Source organism: Petaurus breviceps, unplaced genomic scaffold (assembly GCF_028583685.1).
Source record: "Petaurus breviceps papuanus isolate PSGF00001 unplaced genomic scaffold, PetGlider_PUasm1.0 90977, whole genome shotgun sequence".
Taxonomy (NCBI): domain Eukaryota; kingdom Metazoa; phylum Chordata; class Mammalia; order Diprotodontia; family Petauridae; genus Petaurus; species Petaurus breviceps.
This window is the reverse complement of record NW_027187391.1, coordinates 5,806,263-5,833,951: the sequence shown is the minus strand read 5'-3', so window position 1 is coordinate 5,833,951 and position 27,689 is coordinate 5,806,263. Positions and strand designations below refer to the sequence as shown.

At 37.6% G+C, this 27,689-nt stretch overlaps 1 protein-coding gene across 1 annotated transcript in view; it reads left to right on the top strand.

The window, feature by feature from the left end:
* The window catches only part of HECA (hdc homolog, cell cycle regulator), a 59,361-nt gene that overhangs the window by 30,921 nt on the left and 751 nt on the right, over positions 1-27,689 (top strand). The window contains exons 2-4 of the mRNA XM_069077187.1: positions 11,139-12,179; positions 21,332-21,486; positions 24,512-27,689. The exon at positions 24,512-27,689 is cut by the window's right edge and continues 751 nt beyond it. Coding sequence (XP_068933288.1) covers positions 11,139-12,179; positions 21,332-21,486; positions 24,512-24,676 — 1,361 coding nt within the window. The 3' untranslated portion in view covers positions 24,677-27,689. The remainder of the gene's footprint in view (positions 1-11,138; positions 12,180-21,331; positions 21,487-24,511) is intronic.

The window sequence follows — 27,689 nt, the reverse complement described above, 5'->3', positions numbered from 1 at the left end:
AATACAGATTTAAAAAAAAGACCAACCCGAAACCTCAAGAAAAATAAAAGTAAAAAAAGTATGCTTTAATCTGTATTCAGACACCATCAGTTCTTTTCCTGGGAGTGGATAGCATTTTTCATCATAAGCCCTTTGGAGTATTCTTAGATCTTGATGAGAGTAGCTAAGTCATTCACAGCTGATCATCTTATAATATTGTTTTTACTTTGTACATGGTACATTTCACTTTGCATCAGCTCATGTAAGTCTTTCCAGGTTTTCTGAGAGCATCCTGTTCATCATTTCTTGTAGCACAATAATATTCCATCATAATCACATACTATAGTTTGTTCAGCCATTCGCCAGTTGATGGGCATCCCCTCAATTTCCAGTTCCTTGCCAACAGAAAAGAACTGCTATGAATATTTTTGTACATATAGGTCCTTTTCCTTTTTTTTTTTTTTTAATCTCTTTTGGGATACACACCTAGTAGTGGTTTTGCTAGGTCAAAGGGTATTCATGGTTTTATAGCCCTCTGGGCATAGTTCTAAATTACTCTATAGAATGCTTGAATCAGTTCACAGCTCCACCAACAGTGCCTTAATATCTCATTTTTCCTACATCCCTTCCACCATTTGTCATTTTCTTTTTCTGTCCTATAAGCCAATCTAATAGGTATGAGGTAGTACCTCAGAATTATTTTAATTTGCATTTCTCCAATCAGCAGTAAATTAGAGCATTTTTTTCATATGGTTATATAGATAGCTTTGATTGCTTCATCTGAAAACTGTTCATATCTTTTGATCATTTATCAGTTGGGAGATGGCTCTTATTTTTTATAAATTTGACTCAGTTTTCTATATGTTTGAGAAAAGAGGTCTTTATGAGAGAAATTTGCTTCAAATTTTTTTATTTATAACTTTTAATTATTTATTATTTTTGCTAACTGTATTATTTGCCATAGTAGGCAAATTTATTTTTATTTATTTCTAAGTGTATTTATTATTATTGCTAACTGTATTTCCCTCCAAACTATATCCCACCCCATTTATTTTATTCTCTTCTTTTACCCTGTCCCTCCTCAAAAGTGTTTTGCTTCTGACTATGCCTGCCCCAATCTATCTTTCTTTCTATTCCCCCCCCCCCCCCACTTTGTCCTCTTCCCTTCCTGCGTTTCTGTAGGGTAAGATGGATTTCTATACGCAATTGAGTGTTTATGTTCTATCTTTGAACCAGTTCTGATGAGAGTAAAGTTCACTCATCACCTTCTCCCTCTTCCACTCCATTGTAAAAAACTTTTTCTTGCCTTTTTTATGTGAGATAATTTATCCCATTCTACCCTTTCCTTTCCCTTTCTCCCAGGACTTTCCTCTCTCACATCTTAATTTTATTTTTTTAGATATCCTTTCATATTCAATTCAAACCTGTGCCCTCTGTCCATATATATTCTTTCCAACTGCCCTAATAATGAGAAAGTTCTTATGAGTTACAATTATCATTTTCCCATGTGGCAATGTAAACATTCCCTTTCCTGTTTATCTTTTAATACTTCTCTTAAATCTTGTATTTGAAAGTCACATTTTCTATTCAGCTCTGGTCTTTTCATCAGGACTGCTTGAAAGTCCTCTATTTCATTGAATGTCCAATTCCCTCCCCTGAAGGATTATATTCAGTTTTGCTGAGTATATGATTCTTGGTTGTAATCCTAGCTTCTTTGCCCTCCAGAATATCATATTCCAAGTCCTATAGTCCTTAATGTAGAAGGTCCTAAAACTTGTGTTATCCTGACTGTGGCTCCACAATATTTGAATTGTTTGTTTTTGGCTGCTTGCATTATTTTCTACTTGACTTGGCAGCTGTGGAATTTGACTACAATATTGCTGGGAGTTTTCATTTTGATATCCCTTTCAGGAGGTGATTGGTAGATTTTTTTCAGTTTCTATTTTACCCTCTGGTTCTAGAATATTAGGGTAATTTTACTTGATAAATTCTTGAAAGATGATATCTAGGTGTTTTTTTTTTTTTTAATCATGACTTTCAGGTAGTCAGGTGGTTTTTAAATTCTCTCCCAGATCTGCTTTCTAGGTCATTTTTTTTTCCAATGAGATATTTCACCTTCTCTTCTATTTTTTCATTCTTTTGATTTTGTTTTATTGTTTCTTGATTTCTCATAAAGTTGTTAGCTTCTATTTGAGCAATTCTAATTTTTTAAGGAATTATTTTCTTCAGTGAACTTTTGTACCTCCTTTTCCGTTTGACCACTTCTACTTTTTAAGGAGTTTTTTTTCTTCAGTGAATTTTTGTGCTTTTTTCCCCCAATTTGGCCAATTCTGCTTTTTGGGGCATTCTCCTCCTCATTGACTTTTTGTACATCTTTTACCATGTGGTCCAGTCTGTTTTTTAAGGTGTTATTTTCTTCAGTATTTTTTTGTGTCTCCTTTACCAAGCTGTTGACTTGTTTTTCTTGAATTTCTTGCATCACTCGCATTTTTTTTTCCCCAATTTTTCCTCTACTTCTCTTACTTGATTTTCAGAATCCTTTTTGAGCTCTTCCATGGGCTGAGACCAATTTAAATTTTTCTTGAAGGCTTTGGATGTAAGAGCTTTGACTTTGTTATCTTCTTTGGAGTGTGTATTTTGATCATCCTTGTCACTGTAGTAACTTTCTATGGTCAGAATTTTTTCCATTGTTTGCTCATTTTCCCAACCTATTTTCTGACTTTTAACTCAAAGTAGGGCTTTGCTTCCAGGGTGGAGGGCACACTGACCCAAGTTTCAGAGGTTTTGTGCAGCTGTTTTCAGAGATAGTTCTAGGGACCTGTAAGTTTTCAGTTATTCCAAGGTGGTATGATCTAAGGAGAGGTGTTTATCCCTCTCTTGGTTTGTGAGTGACCACAAGCCCTCTTTTCTGCCCTGGAATTGTGAGAAGGGTCCCTGCTCCACTGTAGCCACAAGCTCTGGTGTGCTACTGTTCCTCTTTGCACTGGAACTGCCGCCCAGAACTGTGACTCAGACCTGAGTAAGGGCAAAGAGACAGAGTCCTGTTCCTGGTGCCAGCAAAGAGATCCCTGTAATCTCCTGATCAGTTTTCCAGCCCCATCACTGTCTGTGGGCTGAGAGCTCCAGAAGCAGCTACTACCACTGCTGATTCTGTGGCTCCCAAGACCTGCTCCTGGTTTGCTGGGACTGGGTCTGCTCTTGGTGCATCCTGTGCTCCTCTCAGGTGTGACAGAGCTTTTCCTGCTCATCTTGTAAGTTGTCTTTGGTTGGAAAATTGTTTCACCCCATCCCTTTGTGGGCTCTCCTGCTCTAGGAATTGTTTTATGGTACTATTTAAAGGCATTCAAGGGGTTTTGGGGAGAGCTCAGGTGAATCATTACCTTTTCTCTGCCCTTGACTCCACCCCTTCAGAAAAAGGGAGTTTTGGAAGACAGAAGTAGGTTTGGGAAGAAATGAGCTCTATTTTGGACATGTTGAGTTTGAGATATCCCTGGCACATTCATTTTGAAATATATACAGTAGGCAGTTGGTGATGCAGAATTGAAGTTCAGGGTAGAGGACTGGGCTGCATATACAAATCAGTGAGTCATTTGCATAGACGTTATAAACCCATAAGAACTAATGTGGTCAGTAGGTAGCTTGTAGGGAAAGAAAGCAAGGGGCCCAGGACAGAGTCTTATGGCATACACACAGTTATGGGCCCCAGAAGAATGATAAGCCAGCAAAGGAGGCTGAGGAAGAGTGATCAGACAGATAGCAAGAGAACCAGGAGAGAGGAGGCATTATTTAGCAGTGGAGGGTTGTCAACATGTGTCAAATGTAGGTCAAGAAAGATGAGGTCTGAGAAAAGATAATCAGACATTTAGATCATTGGTAACTTTGGAGAGAGCAATTTAAATTGTGGTGAGTTCAGAAGCCATTATAAAGGGGGGGAGAAGTGAGAAAGCAGTTTTAAATACAAATACCTCTTTTGTGTTTTTATTGTACATTGCAGTTTTCATATTTGTTAATGTTAAATTCATAATAAAAATTAAAATGAATGAGAAGAAAGGAAGTATCAAAGCAGCAAATATGGACAATTTTTTTTTTCCTGGTAGCTGAGAAAAGGAGGAAACATGGGATGATGGATTGAGGAGATGGATGAAGGAGAGTTGGGCTTATTTGAAAGTAGTAAGGGATACCTCAGTAGATAGAGGTAGAGTTTGTAGATTAGAGAAAGACTGTGAATGATTGAATGTTTAATTTGCTGGAAAAGTCAAGGGAAAGATGGAGATCAGGAGCACTCTTACTCCTGTAAGAAAATCCACCTCATTATACTGGGGAAAAGGAGGAGAGTATGGAATGATGTCAAGGGCTTTTGAGAAGAGCAGATGAGAGAAAGGAACTCATTGTGAATGGTTTCAGTTTTCTCACTGAATTTAATTATTGTGAAGGAAAACTCGTCATTAAATTTTCAGTGATATCAAGGAAGTAGAGATTTTAAAATTATTTTTAAAAAACGAATTCATGAATTGTTTTTTGCCTACCAAGCACTATGCTGAAGTACTGGGGATACAAAAGCAAAAGAAAAAATAATCCTGGCTCTATAGGAATTTACGTTATTAGAAAAAGGGAGTGGTGGTCAACAGGGGGCACAGCACTTTAAGTTGGTGAGTAGGGACATGGAGGAGTAGAATTGGGGCACAGCCATTCCAAGAGCAACGGGAGAATTGATTTCACAAGAGGGTTTCAATACTAGAGAGCAGGGAAATGGGGTAGGGAGTGGGATTGTAGAGGAAAGAGTCTTATGAGTGAGAGGTAGAACTTGAACTCAGGACTTCCTGACCTTTGTGTCAGCTCTTTGTGACTCTGGGTTGGGTTAGACAACATTAACTCTTAGCACCTTAGAATGTGGTAACAATTCAGCATGAGGAGGGTGACAGCGTTTCAAGATTTCAGACGTAAGTAGACTGATCTTTGGGAGGGACATAAAGCCAAACAACAGGGAGGAAAGCTAATATGAGATGAGCAATATTGGCTCTTTGTTAATATGACAAGAAAAGATCAAGATGTTAGAGTGCTCACCCAAGCTCAAACGAATCTACTACATGGGCATTTTATGTAAATAAGTAAATGGCATGATACTAGGGGATATCCCTGGAGATTTTGTATGTAGCAAGGGTATGACCATCTCTTGTGATATTAATATCATTTCCCTTCTACTGGCCAGGGGCCTAGTTTAGTGCCTAAAATATATGCTATTTAGTAGAAAGTCCTTAGTAAATACTTATTGATTGAATATAAATTACTAAATTGAATAATAAACTGGGTGAGATTCTTGATAAGTGATGGAAACTTCTATTTTCAGTTATATTCATATACCACAACTTCCATTTGACTGTGAGCTCCTTGAGAGCAGGAACTTTTTTGGGGTGGGAGGTGGGTTGTTTTTCTTTGTATATCAGATCTTAGCACAGATCTGGCACATAGTATACGTTCTTAAATATTTGTCGAATGACTGACAATATTTTCTCAATGGCACATGATTAAGTAGTATTTTGATATGCACAAAGGAGAGAGCATTGCAGGTGGGAGAAACAGAATCAATAAAGAGGCCAGAATCAGCATGGCTCATTGGGTAGGGCTATCCGGGTATCTCATGACAGCTTAGATTTAAAAGAATGTCAGGAGATGGAGATGAGGATGAGCATAGGGGATAGCCAGTGAAAAAGCCTGGAGCTAGGAGATGATGCAGTGCCTTGTTTAAGGAACCACAAAGAGGCCAATGCTCAAAAAGTATGTAGAAAATGTGTAAGAAGACTTAAAAGGTAACACACAAGTTTGTGAGGGACTATAATACTTTTTACTTGAGTAGAGTGGAGGGGACATGTTTTAGCTAGAAGACAAGCTTGTGAAGATTTAATTTTTTTATAGTATTTTTTTATTTCCAATTACATATAAAGACAATTTTAAACATTCATTAAAAAAAATTGAGTTCTAAATTTTCTCCCTCTTCTTTCCCCTCCCTAAAACATCAAGCAATTTGATATAGGGTATATATGTGCAAGCATGTAAACATATTTCCACGTTAGTCATGTTGTGAGAAAAGAAACAGACCAAAAGGAAAAAAAATAACTACAAAAAATTAAGTAAAAATAGTATGCTTTGATCTGCATTCAAATGACATCAGTTTTTTTTCCCTGAATATGGATAGCATTTTCTATCACTAGTCCTTTGGAATTGTCTTGGATCATTATATTGCTGAGGAGAGCTAAGTTATTCATAGTTGATCATTGCAGGATGTTATAGTGTTCAATGTTTTCATTGGTTCTTCTCACTTCACTTTGCATCAGTTCATGTAAGTCTTTCCAAGTTTTTCTGAAATCTGCCTGCTCATCATTTCTTATTGTACAATATATTCCATTATATTCACATACCACAACTTGTTCAGTCATTCCCCAGTTGATGGACATTCCCTCAATTTCCAGTTCTTGTTACCAAAAAAAAAAAAAAAGCTGCTATAAATATTTTTGTACATGTAAGTCCTTTTCCCTTTATTATAATCTCTTTGGGATATGGACCTGGTAGTGATATTGCTGGCTCAAAGATGGTATGCACAGTTTGATTGCTCTTTGGTCATAGTTCCAAAATGCTCTCCAGAATGGTTGGATCAGTTCACAGTTCCACTAACAGTACATCAGTATCCCAGTTTTCCCATATCCCCTCCAACATTTATCATTTTCCTTTTCTGTCATATTAGTAAATCTGATAGGTGTGAATTGGTACCTCATAGTTATTTTAATTTGCATTTCTCTAATCAATAGTGGTTTAGAGCATTTTTAATGAAGCAGATTTTAAAGAAAATTTCCACAGATTATAGAAAATATAGATGGAAAGCCAGGTATGATAGAATCTTCTTATGAAAAATATTCAAATCCTTTCCTTTCTTTCAAGTTCAGCTCAAGTTCTACCCTCCAATGAATGGTTTTGAGTCCTTGTCCTCCCAGAATCTCCTGCCTCTCACAGCTAGCTCATAAATCTCTCAAGGCTTTCTGATGTTTTGGTGCACATTTATTTGATTCAGACTTGAATCATGGTTACTTTTACATGTGTTTATCATCCTTCTAAATTGTAATCTTTTTAAAGGCAGCAAGTTTTTAAAAAAATCTTTGTATCCAGTAGCTCCTTGTATATAGTGGGCAGTTTGATAAATGTTTTGTTGGATTGAACATTAATAGGTCCTTATTTTCTTTTTATTCTGTTAGCTTAAAAAATTGTTGCCCTTTAGGAAAGATTTTTAACTAGAAAAATTCTTCAGAGAATATACAATTTATATCATATTTAACAAACTATGCTGCGTTATAGTCTTGTGAATTTGTGTTCAGCAGCATTTTTATCAGCTTTATTGCTGAAGATCTATAATAATTTAGAAAGCGTCATCATGGAGCATATAGGGATTCCCATTAAAGTGAGCTGAGGAGAATTGTAGGACTGTAAGATTTTTAGAGCTGGAAAAGATCTTAGAAAAAATGTAATTTAACCTTTTTTTTTTTTTTTTACACATTTTACACATCAGGGAACTGAGATCAGCAGATATGGTGACTTGTCAGAAGTGTGTAGCAGCAAGCACCCTAGCATACCCAGGATGGCTGCTAGTACAGATTCTTAGATCTGCTTTTCTAAAGGAAAGCAACTCAAAATGTTAACAATCTTATTTTAATCAATCATACATATCATTTACCTAGTTCAGGGGAAAAGGTCAGCACCCTGAACTTCAGAGAATCCAAACAGAAGTTACAAGCAGATAGAAATACAGACAGAGAAACAGATCAGCAGACAGGGCTTCTAGCTGTCTGACCATTATATCCATAACTAGTTAGTTATCAGAGAGAGAAACACCAGTATCTAGGTTTTCAAAGCTGGGGGCTCAAGGGCTACCCAGTCTCATCTGGTCAAACCACAAAACTCTTCCCAAAGCGAGCCCCAAAGCAAAACCTCACATCAGGGTATATATAGCCTTCTCCTGAGTCAGAGACCATCACAACCCTCGTGACTCACTGCCCAATCACAAAGTAACAAGGTGTGGTCATTCTTGAAAAAAAGCCCCCCTCCACAGGCTCCAAGTGACCACATCCAGCCTATTAGGGGGCAGAATATATTCTCAAATCAGGAAAGGTTCTCAGAGTCACCTAAACCCATCAAAGGGCCTTTGGGGCGGAGAAGATCTTCAAATTCCTGTTCCCATAACAAAGTGACAAAACTGATGAAGGGTAGAAATTTTAGTGGTGCTAGACAGCTGGGATCTCTCATAAAAATTGGGTAACTAAGAATGCGTTGTGGATAATTGCTTCTTCTGTGGTGTAAAAATTAGATTTAAAATTTTTTTTGCTTAAAAATACTTTTTATTTTATTTTTCAAGAAAAGTCTCTCACAGTATGTTTTTAATTTTAATTTTGGCCAGGGTAAGTTGAAAAATATGATCAAGGTTAGGGAACCTCCAGCCCAGAGCTTCCTGGCATCTGGCCCTAACTTAATTTTACTATGGTTCCTGCCACTACAATTTAAAAGGTACTATATAATTCCCTTCCCTGTACCTTACCCTGAATATTTGCTGTCTCTTTCAAGTTGTGTTTAGCATTTTGAAAACAAGACCTTACAGCTAACAGGTGTTTAAAAAATGTTTATTTGATTAAATTTTTTAATTTTTTTAAGTGTAATTTGAGATTGAAGAACCAAATGGCTGAGCACAGTGGTAGACTATCATTTCAGAAGAGAGGTGCTAATAGTGACGTTCCGTAGTTCTAGCTTTTGACAGTCGGGGCTAATACTTAGATTTTAGGAGGTTCTATGCTTCTCTGTCTTTCATTTCTCTCAAGGTCTACCTTTATGTAGTGGTGGTTTTCCTTTTGGGTTGCTGGGACTTGTATATTTCTTTTGTTAGACTAATTTTTTTTTTTCTTTCTCTACCTTTAGACTCAGCTTTCTTCTCTCTCACTGTCATCCTTTTTATTTAACATTCCCCCCCTCCCCCCAAGATCATAGATTTAGAGCTTAGGAATTTATCTGACAGCTCTTTATTTTATAGATGAGGAAACTAACACCCCCCCCCCCAACTGGTCACAAAAGGAAATGGAATTTTATTTCAAAGTGTTGTTTTAGTTTTTTGCCCCGTTTTAATTTACAAATAAAGTGACCTTAATCTTTTAAACCCGACTCTAATTTTTCACATTTGTAATTAAGTATTGGGCTGTAGACCCTCAGTAGCAGTTCAGTTTATATGGGATACACATTTAATTATTCTATTTTCTTGAAGTTCAGGTGAATGAGTACTTGGTTAGGCTTAGCCTTAGTTTTGTATCAGTTTGTGTTTCACTGAATTTGTTATTTTAGGATGATTACTGTGCTATTGCCAAAGATAGTCTTGCCAACTGTGTCAGTTTAAGGGCTCTTAAAAAGTCTCTGAAAACTGCTGCCTATGTCAGAGGCAGAATACAAGAATTTTTTTTTTAGTCTCTTCTACCCTCATTTATAATGAGACAGAAAATTATAAGATAATATAATCTAGAGCTGGAAGAAACTTTAGAACTTATCAAGGCTAGGGATCCCTAACCTTTTTTTTTTAATTTAATGAACCCCTTGGGCAGTGTGGTGAAAACCTTCTTAGAATAATGGATTTATTGCCTCCATTCATAATGGAAGGAAATGCTAAATTTCAGTAGTTAGTGACTAAGTTCATGAACCTTAAGGGATTTTTTGGACCCTATAGTAAGAACGCTGGTTCTAGACCATCCCTTAGAGAAAGTAAGAACCTTCCCTTGGTTACATATGCAAGCAGGTAATAGACCTAAGTACCAGTACTATGTACACATAGAGAAGCAGCAAGCTGATGCAGGAGTCAGAAGTATTGCCTATGACACTTAAGGATTTTGACCCTCTGCAAGTCATTTAATCTCTGAGTGCCTTCAGGAAACCCTCTCACACTATAAGTTGCAGAGAAAGTGTCAGTCCACATTGGTAGATGAAATTCTTCACCAGGAGCTTCCTACACCAGTGAAATTACAGCTCCAGTTAAAAAAATTTATGTAAGTAGTACTATGCGCTCCCATGGGGGCTATAGGAGGTGCCTATGAGTCTGAAGTTTGAAAACCTTCAGCAGTTGAGCTGCAGCCTACCTTTCTGAACTTTTCATATTTTTCTCTTCTCAGTCAATCAGTAAACATTTATTAAGTGGCTGCTAGCTGTCTGTCAGGCACTGTGCTGAGTGCTAGGGATCCAAAAAGAGGCAAAAGCCAAGTCCTTGCCTTCTGGGAGCTCACATTCTTTGCTAACTGTTCCCTATGTTTAGTATCCTCATACTTCGAATATATTTCCTTCCTAACTTGCCTTTTGGAATCTTTACCTTCTTTGAGATGCAGCTCAGGTTCCACTTCCTTAGGGGACCTTCCTGAAACCTCAGTGCTCTCTCCTGTCTCAAATTACTTTGAATTTACCCTGTGTATATGTTAGATTTTCCCTCTCTCCACCCTCAGCCTGTCAGCTGATTTCTGATTGTCAATTAAATGAACTTTGATTGATTGTACAATCTCATTTGTGCCCCAGTTCTTACTCTGGCAAATATCAGTGATATGTTTCCTTGCATAAGGAATGAACATGAGGCAGTCTTATAAGAATGCTGTTTCAGTTGTAGGAGATGAGAGCCTGCCTTCTTTAGAATGATTTTTGTCAGTTGTGTTGGTATGACTTGACCATGACTGGCAATTATATATGCTTATCATGTTGTTCTCTGTGGTAACTTTTGTTTAAAAAAATAGTGAATATCATTGAGTAAAAACATGTGTCAGGAAAACATACCAGATAGTTGTAGTCCTGACACACATCTAGTTACCGTTTAGAGAATTTTATATCCTCAAGCGCACAGTTACCTATAAATAGCAGAATCCTTCCTCCCTCCACAGAGTAGAGGTGTCCGTGGAACATAAAACTAAATCAAAGTGCTTTCAAATTCTATATGTATTTTTTGGCTCAGTTGCAAAACTTTGACAATACCTTTTGCTTTATCAGGATGGGTCAAAATGATAGCTTTTATCTCAAAATATGCGTCAGCGTGAAGGTCAGTGTAGTGTAACATGAGCGGCAGTAAGTGTCCATCCCGGTTGACTTGTCTGTTTTGTTTTCCTCAGAAGCACCTTGTGCCACCCCACTCATCTGCAGCTTTGGAAGGCCAGTTGATCTTGACAAGGATGATTACCAGAAGGTGGTCTGCAATAATGAGCACTGCCCTTACAGCACCTGGATGCATCTTCAGTGTTTTTATGAGTGGGAAAGCAGCATCCTGGTCCAGTTTAACTGTATTGGCCGAGCCCGGAGTTGGAATGAAAAACAGTGTCGCCAAAACATGTGGACCAAGAAGGGTTATGACCTGGCCTTTCGTTTCTGCTCCTGCCGCTGTGGACAGGGTCACTTGAAGAAAGATACAGACTGGTACCAGGTGAAGCGAATGCAGGATGAAAAAAAGAAGAAGTCCATGTCAGAGAAGAGCACTGGGAGGCCTATGGCAGAGACTGGGGAGGAGGTAAAAAAGTGCAGGCCTCTTAACAAGGCCCAGAAAGGACTGAGTCATGACCTCCCTCGGCGGCATTCTATGGACAGACAAAACTCCCAGGAAAAAGGGGTCAATGCAGGGGGCTATGGCGTGCGCTCTCCCTGTGGTTCTCCTGGCCAGTCTCCTCCTACAGGGTACTCCATTCTCTCTCCAGCCCATTTCAGTGGACCCCGCTCCTCAAGATACCTTGGGGAGTTTTTAAAGAATGCCATTCACTTGGAGCCTCACAAAAAGAATATGACTGGAGGGAGCATGTTCCGAAATGCCCACTTTGACTATGGGACAACTGGCTTGCCAGCACACAGGGGTGGGCATTTTGATGCTCCAGTGCAATTTTTGAGGAGGCTTGATCTCTCAGAGCTGCTGGCTCACATTCCCAGGCACAAGTTGAATACTTTCCACGTAAGGATGGAAGATGATGCCCAAGTAGGCCAAGGGGAGGATCTACGGAAATTCATTCTTGCTGCCCTTAGTGCCAGCCACAGAAATGTTGTAAACTGTGCCCTTTGCCATCGGGCCCTCCCAGTATTTGAACAGTTCCCTCTAGTGGATGGAACCCTGTTCTTAAGCCCATCAAGACATGATGAAATTGAATATGATGTTCCCTGTCACCTTCAAGGTATAGGTGTTAGTTCGCCTTGCCTGCTTTCCCTTTTTTAAAGCCCAGAAATTGGTTTTCTGTGTCTCATTTTAGCTAGATATTGCTATGTTGTTTCTAGTGAGATACCGGATAACATTGGATGTTTGTTATTTCAGCTTTACCTAATAATATATTTAAAACTTGATGTCATCCTTCCCAACACAGGGATGTTTTCTTAGTGGAGAAGGTCATTTTGTGTTTGTGTTCTCCAGTGAAGAGAGCTTTCCTTCAAGGCTGCTGGTGTGTACCATTTCCCTTTTGATTCTGTGAGATTTCAAAGAATGATTGAATGGCTTATTCTGCAGCTTGTAGGAAATAAGCTGGTGTTGCAATTTTTTTTTCATGTTGATGTCCCTGGAAAGCTATATATAATAGGTTACTATAAACTCTTCATTCCACATCATGGTATCAAGATTGAGGAAGATGAGGGCCAGAAAGGCTTGAAGAGGTTTTAAGTCTGGTAAAGTAGTCTTAAGGATGCCCTGGGGAGTAAGGATAGCAAAATTTAGGACTATTAAAGACTATGGAGAAAATGGCTTAAGAGAAACTCCTTTTGATTGTATGTAACCTGCAGGGACTTTTTGTTTTTCTTAGCCCTCAAGAGAAAAATCAAAGGAATTCTCCATATGTGAAGAATCTGCTATTTCAAATAAGACACAGATAGGTGTCTAGGCAAAAAAAAAAACACTGAGAGACCGTAACCTCATGAACCATGTGAGCATGTGGGTGGGGTCAACCTCTATCCTTTCTTGCTAAACGCAGATTTTTATTCAATTAAATTTTTACTGAGTGCCTATTATGTGCTAGGTACTGTAATAATGGTCCTTTCCCCCAAGGAGATAAGAATATATTTGAGGAGAGCAGATACATATAATTTGTGGTACAATGAAAAGGACATTGAAACGAAGTTTGAACTGTAGCTTGTGACTCTGGGCTTAACTTAACATATTCTGGGTATGTTAAATGAAGGGATTGAATGAGATGACCCTCAAAGTCCTTTCTAGATGCAAATCTAAGATAATGTGCTCCTCTTTCCAAGTAATAAAGAAATAATGATAATGCAAAGAAATGCCAAATAAGTAATTTGGACATGTTCAGAGGAGATAAAGATTGCTTTGACTTGGGGATAAGCTTTTTCCTAGTAGTATAATTTGAACTGAACCTTTGGTAAGGTAGATTGGGGTCAGATTGTGGAGGTCTTGAATGACAAACTAAGGATTTAGGATTTTATCCTGCAGGTGTTGGGGAACCATTGAAAGGAATGCTATAATGAAAGTGGTATTTTAAGAAAGTTAATCTAGTAGCACTGTATAGGAAGACTTGGTGGAAAGGAGAGAGAATGGAGGCAGATAAGGAGGTTAGTTAATTGAGGTGCAAGTTGATTACTGTCTAGACTAGGGTATTGGAAGTATGAATAGAAAGAGAAGGATAAATGTCAGAAACATTTTGAAAGAAAAAATTGTAGGACTTAATGCAGGGGGCAGAAGTGAAGGAGTCAGGTTCCAAGATTTCTAGTCTAGGATACAGAGAGAAATGTAGTGCTGCCAACAGAAACCAAGTTAAGTCATCAAGCATTTATTAAGCACCCACTGTGTGTCAGGCACTCTGTCAAGTGCTAGAGGTACAAATAAAGGCGACCCTCACAGTCCAGTGGGGAAGACAATATGTCAAAATTTATATCCAGATAAGATATATATAGGATAAATTAGAAATAATAGAGAGAAGGCACTAAGATTAAAGTAATTCCAGGAAAGGCTTCTTATAGAAGGTGATACTTTAGCTTATTCTTGAAAGAAAACCAGCAGATAGAGAGGAGAAGGTAGAGTTCCAGATATGGGGGGATAGTCACTGAAAATACCTGGAGTCAGGAGATGGGAGTGTTTTGTACAAGAAACAGCAAGGAGACCCGTGTTTAACTGGATCATAAGTAAGTGGAGAGGAGGAGGTATAAGATTTACAAGCTAGGAGAAAGGGCCAGGTTATGAAGGGCTTTAAAAAAGCTTAATAGATAATTTTGTATTTGATACTAGAGTTTGTCAAATGGGGGAAATATGATCAGGCTTGTGTTTTGGGAAGATCAATTTGACAGCTGAGTGGAGAACAGATTAGAGCAAGGAGAGATTTGGGGCAGGGAGACCAACCAGTAGGGTATTGCAATGGCCCAGTCATGAATTGATGAGTGTGGACTGAACCATGGTGGTGGCAGAATAAAAAGTGAAGGGAGTGTATACAAGAGAAATTATGGAGGTTTAAGTGATAAACCTTAAGTGATGCCACTTAAGTGACAACTGATTGAATATGCAGGGAGAAATGGGAGAGTAAGGAAAATGGGGTTAATTTTGGAAGAAAGATCTGTTTAGTTCAAGATGTTGATGAGACACCCAAAATTTGATCAGTGCTGGTAGGTAGTCAAAAAATAAGCATCTGAAATTCAGAAGATACTGGAAGTAAGTATCTGGCAATCATCTATATCAGTTTGGTAATGATTAAAGTTATCAAGGTACATGAGCTCACTAGGGTTGTTGATGAGTATAAGAGAGGAAAATATAGAACCCTGGGGGCAAGGACACTTGGGGTCAGAGAGGCAACTGGAAGACATAATTCACTGACTTTTGAACAGATTCAGTTACATGTTAAATGCCTGCTCTTTGCAAGCATTTAACCTTTTCAAGACCTGTTTATGAAAAATGAAGGTGTTATTAGCGTACCACAAAGTAGTTTAGCTAATTATGATAAAATTGTTCAAACATCGAGTGTTAAATCTAGTATCCACAAACTTGGCAGTAGCACAAGCATTACCATTTTTTGGAAGGATAGCCTCTAACTTCCATGAGATTCCAGTTCTGCAATGCTAATGTAAATTCTTTCATTTACTACTTTATCCTTATTGGGTATGCTTTACAATACTTTATTTGAAATTCTAACACAAAATGGGTATACATTTGGTCTAAGCTGCATTGTTTTCAAAAGTTTGAATTAATTTTGCTTTATTGAAACACTAGTCCTTTTTTCTCTCCTTTCCTTTCTACACTATTCCCCTTGTACACCTCTCCTCCCCAATTCAGCTCCCATCTGTGTCCTGACTTTGAGAAACATGTTCTTTTGTTATTAGAATGTAATAAGATTTCCCCAATGAGGACCTTCTTTATTTCTTCAGGAAAGGAATATATATTCCTTTTCCAACTCTTTGGACATTTTCCCTTAACAGGGATTCTTAACCTTTTTTGTGTAATAGACCCCTTGGGCAGTCTGGTGAAGCATCTGGATCCCTTTTCAGAATAATATATTTTAAATGAAGAAAATAAAATATATAGGAATAAAAAGGAAACCAATTTAATAGAAAAAGTTATCAAAATAATGTTTTTTAAAAAATAAATTCATGAATCCCTAAGAGAGTCTGCCAGGTTTTTTTGCACTTGAAATACCAACTGTAACTTCTAGATATTTGAAACACACTTGAGTACTTATTCTGCTCAGAGTATGTTACAACCTGGCTGCAAATTTGGAGACTTTTTCTACGCCTAAACAATGACAGATTAATAGAGAAGTCTGTTGCATTCTGACACAGCCCTCCCTGCTGTCTTCAGAGCTTAACATGCTATTGACCATCAGGGACTTAGGATCAAGCTGTTATGAATAACAGTAACTTGCATTTATAAGGTTTGCAAAGCTCTTTACATGTTATCTCATTCAACCCTAACAACAGTCCTTTGAGGGAAGTGTTATCGTTATTGCCATTTACAGATGAGCAAGATTAATTGAGATGAGAAATGAGGATAAGGAAATTGAGATGAGACTCAGAAAGGTTGTTATTTGCCCAGCATCAGATGTTTGAAGCAAGACTCAGACTTAGTTTTACCTACCTCCAGGTCCAGTGCTCTTAAAACTGTGCCTTCTAGCTGCCAGATATACTTCCTGATATGACTTCCTCTCTGGAGCCCCTGGGTAATGCACTTGGAATGCTCATGGTCATCCATGATCAGGAAGGGATAGGAAAAAAAAAGACTTGGATGTCAGTACTAGCCCTCTGTGGACTAAAGGGAAGGAACATGGGTAGGGGTTGCTAGCACATGCCCTTTCCAGCATCCCATAAGCCTTTCTGGTTAGGATGGGGATATGGCTCAAAATTCTGAAGTTTGCTCGCCTGGAGTAACCATCACCTCCTAGCTCCTTCAGCATTTGCCTTGTTAGTTAACTTGTTAGTATCTTCACTTAATAGGCATGAAGGGTTGTAAGAGTAAAGGAGGTGAGTTTAGCCGCTTTGTAGCTTCTATGAGCCTAGTACATAAAAGTAAGTTTATTGATTCAAAGAGAAAAAAAGGCAGGTAAATGTAAGAGATGATTTTGGTTCCCAAGTTACCGTGTTTCCCCAATAATAAGACACTGTCTTATTTTTTTTTTTGACAGAAAAACACCAGAGGGCTTATTTTCAGGGGAGGGCTTATTTTAATGAACATTGACAGCAATTTTAATAAACAGGTAAATGTGAACAAAAAAATGTACCTTTATTCAATAAGCAAATCATTGGGGAAGAACAGGATGACGCACTCACTGCTGCAGCTCTGATTGGATGCAGCTTGGAGCATGGCGTGCGTTTCACGGGGGGGGGGTGCATACAGAGGGTACCGTAATGTAGCGTGTAGCGTAGGGGATCACCTTCACTACAGTAGCAATCTCAATAGGGCTTATTTTGGGGGGAGGGCTTATTTTAGAGGAATCTTACACAATAAGGGGAGGGCTTATTTTAGAGGAATCTTACACACTAAGGGGAGGGCTTATTTTTGGGATAGGTCTTATTATCGGGGAAACACGGTAGATGTAGAGAATTTGGAACATTGGACAGTGACTTTTTTTCACCATGATTTGGGGAAGGAGAGAATAGTTTATACAGCAAAGAAATGATAGGTATCTCTGGGAAATTCTGTTTATTTTAAAAATTATTTATTCCACAGCATAGGCTCCCTGGACTCTCCTCATTCTGTAAGATGTCTGTGAAATTGTTTTCCTTATAACAGCTGAGATGAATAAAAGGTCTGAGAATCAGTTTATTAATTAGGCTAGCTGATAATAAGTTGATGATCATTGATTTCTCTTAGTAACTAAAGATCAAACTATGGGGATCTTTGAATGCTTAAATACATTTGGAAAAGAAGGCAACCCTGACATGGGAAAATCTGTCTTAATTGGTGAACAGTTAATGAGGGAGTGGACATATAAGGAGGTGGGCTAAAAGTCTTCAGCTCTTCCTACTGAGAATGTGACTTGAACATGAGACTGAGCTGCTCCCACAATCTGGAGAAGGAATTCATCTCTACCCAGACCACTTTGGTTGTTTTTTTCCTTCATAAACTGGGTTATCCTAGACCATGATAGTGGGACTGTAAGGGCAAGATTAATTAATCACCAATAATTGATCATTCATTTTATTTGTTTATTTATATAAAGAAAATTAAATCAGCCTGAGAGAGTTTCTCCACTAGTGATTAATTGGATAATGGTCAGGTGGTTAAGTAGGAAATAACCAAAATTGTGCCTGTACTGCCTAAAATTAATGTCACATGAGCATCTTTAGGAGAATCTTCATTTCACAGTGACTCAGATGTTTTCCCCTTAACTCTTTTCTCTGAAGAAGTGGACAAGGCAAACCCTCCCTAAATTCTTGATCACATCTCCTCTTACCTTTTATAGCAGATTGTTCGTACTATCATGCCTACTCTTTCTGTTGTCTTCAGTCTTACCTTCTGTCCTTTCCTGCTGCCTACAGAAATGTCCATGTTACTTCCACATCCTTAAAAAAAACCTTTGCTTGTTCTTGCCGTTCCTGCTGCCATTCCATCTCTCCTTCCCTTCTCAACTAAACTCCTTGAGAAAGCCTCCTTTTCTTATTCTCTTCTAAATCCCCTGCAATTTGGCTTTCACCCCTAACATCATTCCAAAGTAAATTGCCAAATATAATGACTTTTTCTCAGCTCTCATCATTCTTGACCTTTGTGTAGCATTTGACATTGTTGATCACCCTCTCTTCCTGGATACTCTCTTCTTTAGGTTTCCCTCCTACCTGTCTGACTCTCTTTTTCAGGCCCCTTTTCTGGTTCATTAGTGGCTCACCTACTAACAATATCCCCCAAGATATGTTGGGCCCTTTTCTCTTTTTGCTCTAGACTGCCAGAAATCTCATCAGCTCTATTGGGTTCTCATCTTTATACAGTGATTCCTAGATCCATATTATCTAGTCCTACATTATCCCGAGCTATAGACCTCTATGACCAGCTGCCTTTTGGACATCTCAGACTGGATGTCCTTTAGTCAAGAAATGTAGACATCATTGGGGTGGCTAGGTGGCACAGTGAATAGAACACTGGCCCTGGAGTCAGGAGAACCTGAGTTCAAATGTGGCCTCATACACTTAACACAAAACTAGCCTTGTGACCTTGGGCAAGTCACTTAACCCCAATTGCCCTACCTTCCCCCCTCCAAAAAAAAAAAGCAAAAACACCCAAAAGAAATCTAGACATCAACATGTCCAAAGCAGAAGTCATTATCTTTCTCTTAAAACCCTCCTGCCTTCTGATTTTCCCTTGTTACTATAGAGGGAACTACTATTCTCTGAGTCACCCAGATTTGAAACCATAGTTTTCCTGACTCTTTTCTTATTTGTTCCACATATCCAGTCTAAAGCTAGAGCTTGTTGTTTCTGCCTTTACAACTCTTGTATACATGTACTTTTCTCCACTCCTACAGTTTTCACCCCTAGTTTAGTCCCTTATCATTATTGAAATAGCCTTCTAATTGGTCTTCCTCCCTCAACTCTGCTCCAGTCTTTTCCTCTAGTCACCTGCCAAAGTGATTTTCCTAAAGCCAGGGCTCCATTCACCCCCAGTTTAGTCTATGTCAGTGGCTCTCCATTACCTTCCAGGATTAAAAATAAGGTCCTAAAAGGACCTGGTATTTAAAGCTTCACAGTGTGGCTCATTCCTGCCTTTATGGTCTTGTACTTCATTGTCCTCTATTTTTTCTGTGCTTTTGCTACAATTGGCCTACTTGTTCTTCATTTGATATTCCATCTCTCATCTCAATTCTTTTAAAAGTGACTGTTTCATAATCCTTAAATGCCCTCCCTCATCATCTCTACATCTTGGTTTTCCTGCCTTTAAGTCCCACCTTCTACAAGAGGTTTTTTTTGTTTGTTTGTTTGTTTTGCTTTCTGGAGGGCAATTGGGGTTAAGTAACTTGCCCAAGGTTACATGGCTAGTATTTTTGTGTGGGTGTTAAGTGTCTGAGGCCGGAACTGAACTCTGGTCCTCCTGACTCCGGGACTGACACTCTACTTACTATGCCACCTAGCTGCCTCAAGAGGTTTTTCTTGATGTCTCTACCAGGTTCTGTCTTTCCTCTGAGATTTCTTTGATGATCTGTGTCTCTTATGTATCTAATTATTTACATCTCACCTATCAGAATATATGTTCTTAATAAATGCTTTTTGATTGATTGGTCTTTCTCACATTATTTAATATAGACACATGGGATATTGGCACCTTACCATTTGTAATGAATGGTATCTAATGAGTACTGCCTGCTATGTGGAGTAATTCAGTATCAAACCAAATGATTCTTGAAGCCTGGTTCTCTAATACCAGTTACTAGGAAGGTATTAGCCTAACACTGTTTTGCCTATAATGTAGGTGACAGTGTAATAGCAGAGTTCTAGATTATTTTATCATATGAGGAAGCCAGTCCCTTGAAAGTAAGACCTTAATAAGATCTTTTTTTCTTATTCCTACATGTATTAGGTCATATATGCATCTTTCTCTTATTGATTTGGGTCTTGACAGTATATACAGATTACATGTACTGATTGAAATGTAGGAAATTTCATTAAAATCAAGGTTATTCATTACCATGCAAATGTATTCATTTATGTAGAGTGCTCTATTCATCAAAGGCGTGTAATGAATAGTTGAAGACAAATGAATAATTGAAATTTAGGATTAAAGAGGGAGAAAATATGCAGAAGAAAAACTGAATTAAGATTTACAATGAAAAAAACACGGGCCTCAGTTTTCCTTGTCTATAAAATATGAGAGGATGGTTTCTAAGGTCTCTTCTAGATCTAAATCTATGAACCTAATTCCCAGCACCCAGAACAGTGCTTAAAATATAGTATACACCTAATAAATGCTTATTGATTGATCCCATGAATCCTTAAAAATTTTATCAGGAAAGAAGAGAAAATATATGGAAGGGAAGTGTTCAATAAAGTTTTGTTGATTGTACCGCAACTTTTGGACCCGAGGCTTGCATTTTGACCAAGAGCACAAAAGTGATTGTTGACCTTTTTTTACAGCAGTACATCTCACTGTAGGGTAACACACAAATAATTGATGACTAAGAAAGTCTTAGACCACTACCCTTTGTAAATGATATTTACCTTAAAGGATTGTTTTAAGGATAAAATGAGATAATTATAAAAAGCACTTGGCAAACTCTGAAGCACCACATGAAACTCTGCAAAGTAGCTACTGCTGGTGTTATTATACCCGTTTGACAGATTGAGGAAACTGAGACTCGGGGAGGTCAAGGGACTTTTTTAATAGTTATATAACTAGTTAGTCTCAGAGAGAATTTGGACACAGGTTTTTCTGACTATTAAGTTCAGCACTTTGTTCACTGTGCCACTCTATTTCAGCTTAGTTGCTTAGACCAGTAAATCCAAGGTTTCAGGTTTGTTCTTTATGCGGTCAAGTTAACTTTCTGCAGAGAAGGTGAGTAGCTCCAAACTGAAGTTCTTATCCTAGAAATGCCTATTCTTAAAGGGTATGGATAGCTTAGCCTAAACTCATCATCACTACTTAGAAAAGCCAACCTAGCTTTGTGTACTAGCTCAAAGCATGTGGCCTGTTGACGTGGTTGTTAATTCACTGTCACGGAACAAGAAGATATCCTTGGCGCACACAATGTATGTAATGTATTTTGGTTTTATGTTTATCTGAATACATAAAAGTGTAACTTTTAGGAATCTGCTCCATAGCTTGTTGATGAACAAAGGAGAACAACTTTTCATTCTGTAAGAGAAAAAAAATCTTTATTTTAGGATGTGAGTGCCTTCAGAATTGTTTATTTTTTATTTACAGGGAGGCTTATGCATCTGTATGCTGTATGTGTAGACTGCTTAGAAGGTGTTCATAAAATAATCTGCATCAAATGTAAGTCTCGATGGGATGGAAGCTGGCACCAGCTGGGCACCATGTATACCTATGACATTTTGGCAGCCTCTCCATGTTGTCAGGTTGGTATCCCACTTGAACAGAGCAACAAGTTGCACCAATTTTATATTTCCTGTGTCTGCTATATGTGGCTCTGTAGCATTGCTGGATCCATTTGAATCTTTTTAGTTTCTACTATTCAGGGAAGTAGGAGGAATATGAAGAAACAGCTTAAGTAGCTTGCAAGATGGTCCTTCCACATTTTCCAAGAGAGAAGTTTATACTAATCATTACAGTGTGTTTCTGATGCCTATGGGGAATCCTTCAATTTGCTAGCATCCAGAGAAGAGGAAAATATTAATGGCAGAATAAATTAAAGTAATTTATAAAAATTTTTCATTGGTTTACTTAGAAGCATCTTTGATAATTTCTAATGCTTTAAAAAAAATAATAAACAATTGCTATTTAATTGGCAGTCTTGAAGTAGTTGCCTCTTAATGGTAACAGAGAAGTTTTATTTTCTTATAAAATACAAGACATAACTTTTCATTAAAAGTAACTTTGTATAATCTTTTGCTAATTACCAAATCTTATTCTTCTAAGAAATAAAATGATTTTGAAAAGAAAATGCCTTTACTGTTAATTGTTCATCAGAATATAGACTTCTACATCTCTGGGAGTTCCAGGTTGGCAAGATCTTCAACTTTAATCTAAAGTTCAAAGGTTTGTGAGAAATAGGAGAGATAAATTCCTTTCTCAGATTAAGTTTAACCTTAAGATAAATAGTTTAAAAGATCTGAGGTAGTAATTCTGCTGAGTTTTCTTTAGGAAGCCACAGTAATCTTAGAGTCAGAAATCTGGAAAGGTCATAGAGAGCCTAATTCCTCTGCAGCCAGGCATAACTAACTAATTAATTAGCCTTAAACTATTCCAAGTAGATGAGCATATTAAAAAAAACCTCAAAGGAATTAGATGTTGCAGCTTCTCTATAATTCTCTTTTCTATAAACTCAGATAGTACATAGTATTACTATTTTAATGATCTAGTACCCCATGCCTGGAAAGCACTCTCACCTTTCCTCCCCTTTTTAGAATCCCTTGTGTCCTGAAAAACTCTGCTCAATTGACACATTTACCATGAAACCTTTTCTGTTCCCTTCACCTGTTAATTCCTACCCTATTTAAAATGTACTCTGTTTCATAAAAACTCATTTATATATTGACTTCGTCATCTAAGAACATGCAAGTCCCTTGAGGCCTTGAATTGTTTCATTTTTGTCTTTATATCCTCAGGACCTAGCAGTGTGCCTGGCTTTTTGTCTTAAAGTTTTATTCAAGAAATATTTTGGTGTAATATTAGTTGTGTTGTATTTTTATAGTTTTATAGCACTTCCCTCACAACAGCTCTCTATTAGTTGAAAAAGGAAGGAATCACTAGCTCTTTTTGGAGGTGAAACTAAAGTTTAAGGAACTTAAAGGGCACAGGGAGCCAATGTGGTAAATGGGAAGAACAATTGTAGCCATCTACTGTATGGAATAGTTTAAGGCTAATTATGTATTGAGAGAGAGAAAGCAAATGAAGTTTTGTTTCTATCCTTAAAGAAAAAAAATAATTATTCAGCTTATAGGATTTTTGAGGAATCTTAGATTCCTTCCATCCATTCCACCCCTTCATTTTATACATGAGGAAACTGAAATCTTTTGAGGGAAACTGATTTGCTCAGTTATATAAACTGGTCATAGAAGTTATATCGCTAGTTCATGGCTAAGCAATAATTAGAAATCAGCTCTCACAAGAGCTCTTTCTGCTACTCCAGGCTACTAAACCTGTTAAAAGGTAATGGGATTTTTTCAGGCTAAAAACTAAGTGCACAGATGACAGCTTTAGGTTGCCCATATTGTTCATAGCTTAATAGTTTTTATAATTACAATTTAAACTCAGATTTTCCTTTTCTTTTTCCCCAACGAGGAGAAAAAATAGCTAATTACCAAACTGTACACTTAAAACTTAGCTCTTTTGCATGAAGCTACTACTAACCTCATACATTATTAACTTGTGAAAGTGAAGGGTAAGGGGCAGCTAGGTAGTGCAGTGAATAGAAGACCGGTCCTGGAGTCAGGAGGACCTGAGTTCAAATGCAGCCTCAGACACTTGACTCTAGCTGTGTGACCATGGGCAAGTCACTTAACTCCAATTGCCTTTTCTTCCTTACTCAAAAAAAAGAAAAAAAGTGAAGGATATTTATCCTGTAAGTGAAGCATTTTTTAAAAACAGCCATAACATTTTGGGAGAGAATGCACAACAAGAAGAGAGACAGAGAAACATTTTTTTAGAATCTTTCAGTATTATTCAGAAGTGTGGATATGTTTACAGGGAGTTTATTCTTAGAGTAGTGCTATGGCAGGCTATTTGTTTTGGTTGCCTTTGCCAATGAACTTTTTTTAGTATGAATGAGTCTATTTCAGTGAAGGTCTTCTTTATTGAGATACTTACATGAAAGTTACTTGCAAGGCCTGGATTACTCAGATAAGTTGCTTGAATCTTTCATTTAAGAGCTTCATAGTCATAGGATCATAGATTTTTACTTAGAAGAGGTCATACCTTTATTGTACAGAAGAGGAAACTGAAGCACAGAAAGATTGAATGATTTACCTAAACTCACACAATTTGTATGAATGTCTTAGGTGGTATTTGAACCTAAGTCTTCTTGACTTCCCAATACAGCAAAATTTTAACTGCCATTCACATGATTGCATTCTGTGTTCTTGCCAATATCATGAAATTTACAAACAGTGTTGTATGTCACTAGAAAAGAAATTGGGAGAACTTAAGTTTCCCTTCAGTCATTAAAAGTATCAAAAAATGCAAATATGAAACTGCAGCATTGAATGACTCATTTCTCTTATTCTGTGGTTTTTGGGGGTGAGGAATGTGTAGTGTATATACCCTCCATTCCAGAGGAAGTAAACTTAGCTTACTTGCTTGCTCATGTAGTTTTGTGGGTCACATTTATCTAGTACTTGCAATTTATTTTAATTTTTATTTTATATGATGAAAGGAAGAACCCAGAAAGCTTCAATTCACAAGTCTTTCTCTTTCCCTTTTCAGGCCCGACTGAATTGTAAGCACTGTGGAAAGCCAGTCATAGATGTACGGATTGGAATGCAGTATTTCTCAGAATACAGTAATGTCCAGCAGTGCCCACATTGTGGGAACCTAGACTACCACTTCGTGAAGCCATTTTCTTCTTTTAAAGTTCTGGAGGCTTATTGACGAAAGCTTTGCTTTAGTAATAGCTATTTTATGGGTATTACTACTTTATTACATATCTTTTATAGGAAACACTCTGTTGACATTGGTTTCTTTTCTAATTTAAAGAAGAATTTCTTTGTATGTGGATGTTACTAAAACTTGGGACCAACCCTGCACCCTCCCTTGACACCTAAGTGTTTAACTAATGGTCAGGGCCTGAGTCCCAGTGAGTAACTTTGTGAGTTTGGGGGAGGGGGATCACCATCACTGATTGTCTTTGATAGAGCTTTAAGTTAAAAGATGACAGGGAGGGTGGGGAGATTTTAGGGAAGGGATGGTGTGAGTACTGATCACATGGTAGAGTCCAGCAGTTTGAGGAGGTGGAAAGAAGCCCTTACTAAAATGATAGACAGTTCCAGCTGATCTATTTTCAGATTTTCCCAGGGGTTTGGGGAAACTGTGTGACATGTGAATGTAAATCTATGCCAGGAGGCAAAACAGTGTTTGAATCTAGATCTTGGCATAGTGCTTTGCAGTAAACGTTGACACGGAATTTACCTTCACTGACAGATCATTTGGAAGTGGCCCTGGTGTACTGTTTCCATCAGTATTGTAGTTTAGCAGTCAAGTCAAGTGATTCCTACCAGAATTAAGTTCCAAGTTCTGAAACATCTGTTTGAAGCTGTTTGTGGAGCAAATATTTTTAGGCAAGGTTTTCTCATGACCTGGAGAGCATATTAAATGTATGGAGAACATATTAAATGAAGCACGCTGGTTCAGGAAGGCAAGACTGCAGAGCTGTATGGTTAGAACTCTTGGCTTTTAAGTTGGGAAATTTTACCAGAAGTGTGATCTTGACAAATACAGGTTTATACCAGTTGCAAGCTAGTGGTGGCATCTGGTGTTTTGCCGGTGAACTTCACAGCCATGTTCCTTAAAAATGCAGGTAAACTTCATAAAGAGTCAGTGCCATACTTTCTGAAGAGTCACTTATGGCCATCTCTTGCCTAGTTAATGCTGAGCCTTCTAAAATCACTTATTTGACCAGAGTCAGGGTGGGAGAGGGTATATTTAAAGGGTGTTAAAGAAAAAAGGGCCAATATTTCTGTTTGGGGTTTATCCTTTTCACATGGGGAAGTTATTACTATTAATAAGAGGTATACACTAAAATGTTATTCTTCTAAGGATTTTTGCAATACCTCATTGGCTTTACTAGAGAAATACTAAGCATTTAGAAAGTTGGCTTTTTTGTCTTTCTAAGATGCAGACTTCCATTCAAGATTTCTAATTAAATTATAAAAGCCTTCGATCCCTGTTAGTGACTTTCAGCTCCCTCCCTCCCTTTCAAAAACTATAGATTTTGACATAGAATGTGCTTTTCTAAAACAAAAAATAATTTGCTGATTTCAAGTATGACCTTAGGAATTCGGTTGTTTCAGGTGTGTTGAGATAAAGAGTCCCAAAGAACACCAGAAATATTGTCACACACTTGATTGGAAACTAGAGTCAGGGTTTATTTGAACATTTTGTATTGCTTAATCAATTTATATACGCAGAAGAACCAAGTTTGGGTTTTCATTTAACATTGTTGAGGCTGTGCTGCCAGGGAGTTGCAGGTGCATCACAGACAATGTTTGATACTTAGTGGAAAGGCAGCAGTATTGGAGGATCAAAAGCATTATCCAATGCCCTTTTCTCTCAGCTCCGTTTGATTCCAAATGTGCTTTGCTTCAGCCAGGTTGGTGGTCTGAAAAATGTTTCACCATGGGGAAAATACTTGAAATGTTTGTGAGAGGCCAAAGACTGTTCTTAGTCTGACAATATTTGATTGAACCAAAAGAGGTTTATGGAGAGCAGGCTGTGAATATTTGTCTTTAAGACACAAAGCTGTAATTATGAACAGTTTTAATGTTGAGTGCATCAGGTGCAGAAACCTAAATTTTCAAAGAACTTCTCTGTCTTAAGAGAACCATTTGGACATTGTTTCAGAGACTAAAGAGTAAAGTTTCTGCAGTGCATTTCTTTTCCCGACAAAGAGTTTACAGTGAAACCTGCTTATAATATTCCTATGGGACATATTGAGTAAATTCTCCTTAAAAACATGTTTTTTCCTTTATGTTTTCTTTTTCCCAGGCCTTTGAAAAACAATATGGCAAGTTTTTACTATAATTGGATAAAGATTCCTTTTTTAGCTTTTATTTTAAAAATGAATTCCATTCAAGTCAACAAACATTTATTAAGCACTTATGTGCAAGGCACTGTGATGAAATCAGGATGCTATGGATTTTCTTTTTGTAGGCATATTTATGTATTTATTATCTTTTGGTCAAAAAGATAAATACATTCTGCTGTTCTAGAATCTTAAAGATATTATTGGCCTTCAAGTTGTCTGCTGTTGCCTAAAAGGAAATTCTGCTGTTTGGGAGTATAAAATAAAACTGGGATACAGCAGCATGTTGGTTAATGTTTTGTCAACCAACTAAACTAATTTTCCTTAACTTTCTCACAAAGTAAGTTGCCAGAGTTATTTCTCATTGACTAGAATGTTGGTAAGAGTAAGAAATATGTCTACTAAAGATGACCCTTTTAGGGGAAGAGTGAGAGGATTATGGAGACAGGGTATGGGAGTGGGGGGAAGAAAAAGCATTAAGATGAATTACCTGAGAAATGTGGTATGTGTTTCTTGGGAATGTAGAGAAGGATGACATTCTATAGTGAAACATCTTTTTAGTGCAACTATTACTTTCAAGATGACTTTGCTTGTTTTCTTTAACATTTGGCCTTTGTTATTTGTTTTTTATAGTTGCATCATGAGCACATAAAATTCTGTGCATTAGTAAATCACAGTACAATGATAGTTTTGATGTCAGATCTTCTTTTCTTTTCAGTCCAGCCTTTGCCACTCTACTTGCAGTCCTTACCTTCCTCTGAAACAGTAGAGACCATGTGCTTGTCTCTTGAAGTAGAAGTTATATCATGTAGCCAAGTGGAATACCAACCTTATGTTTTTTAAGTACTTCCCCTCCCCCCCCCC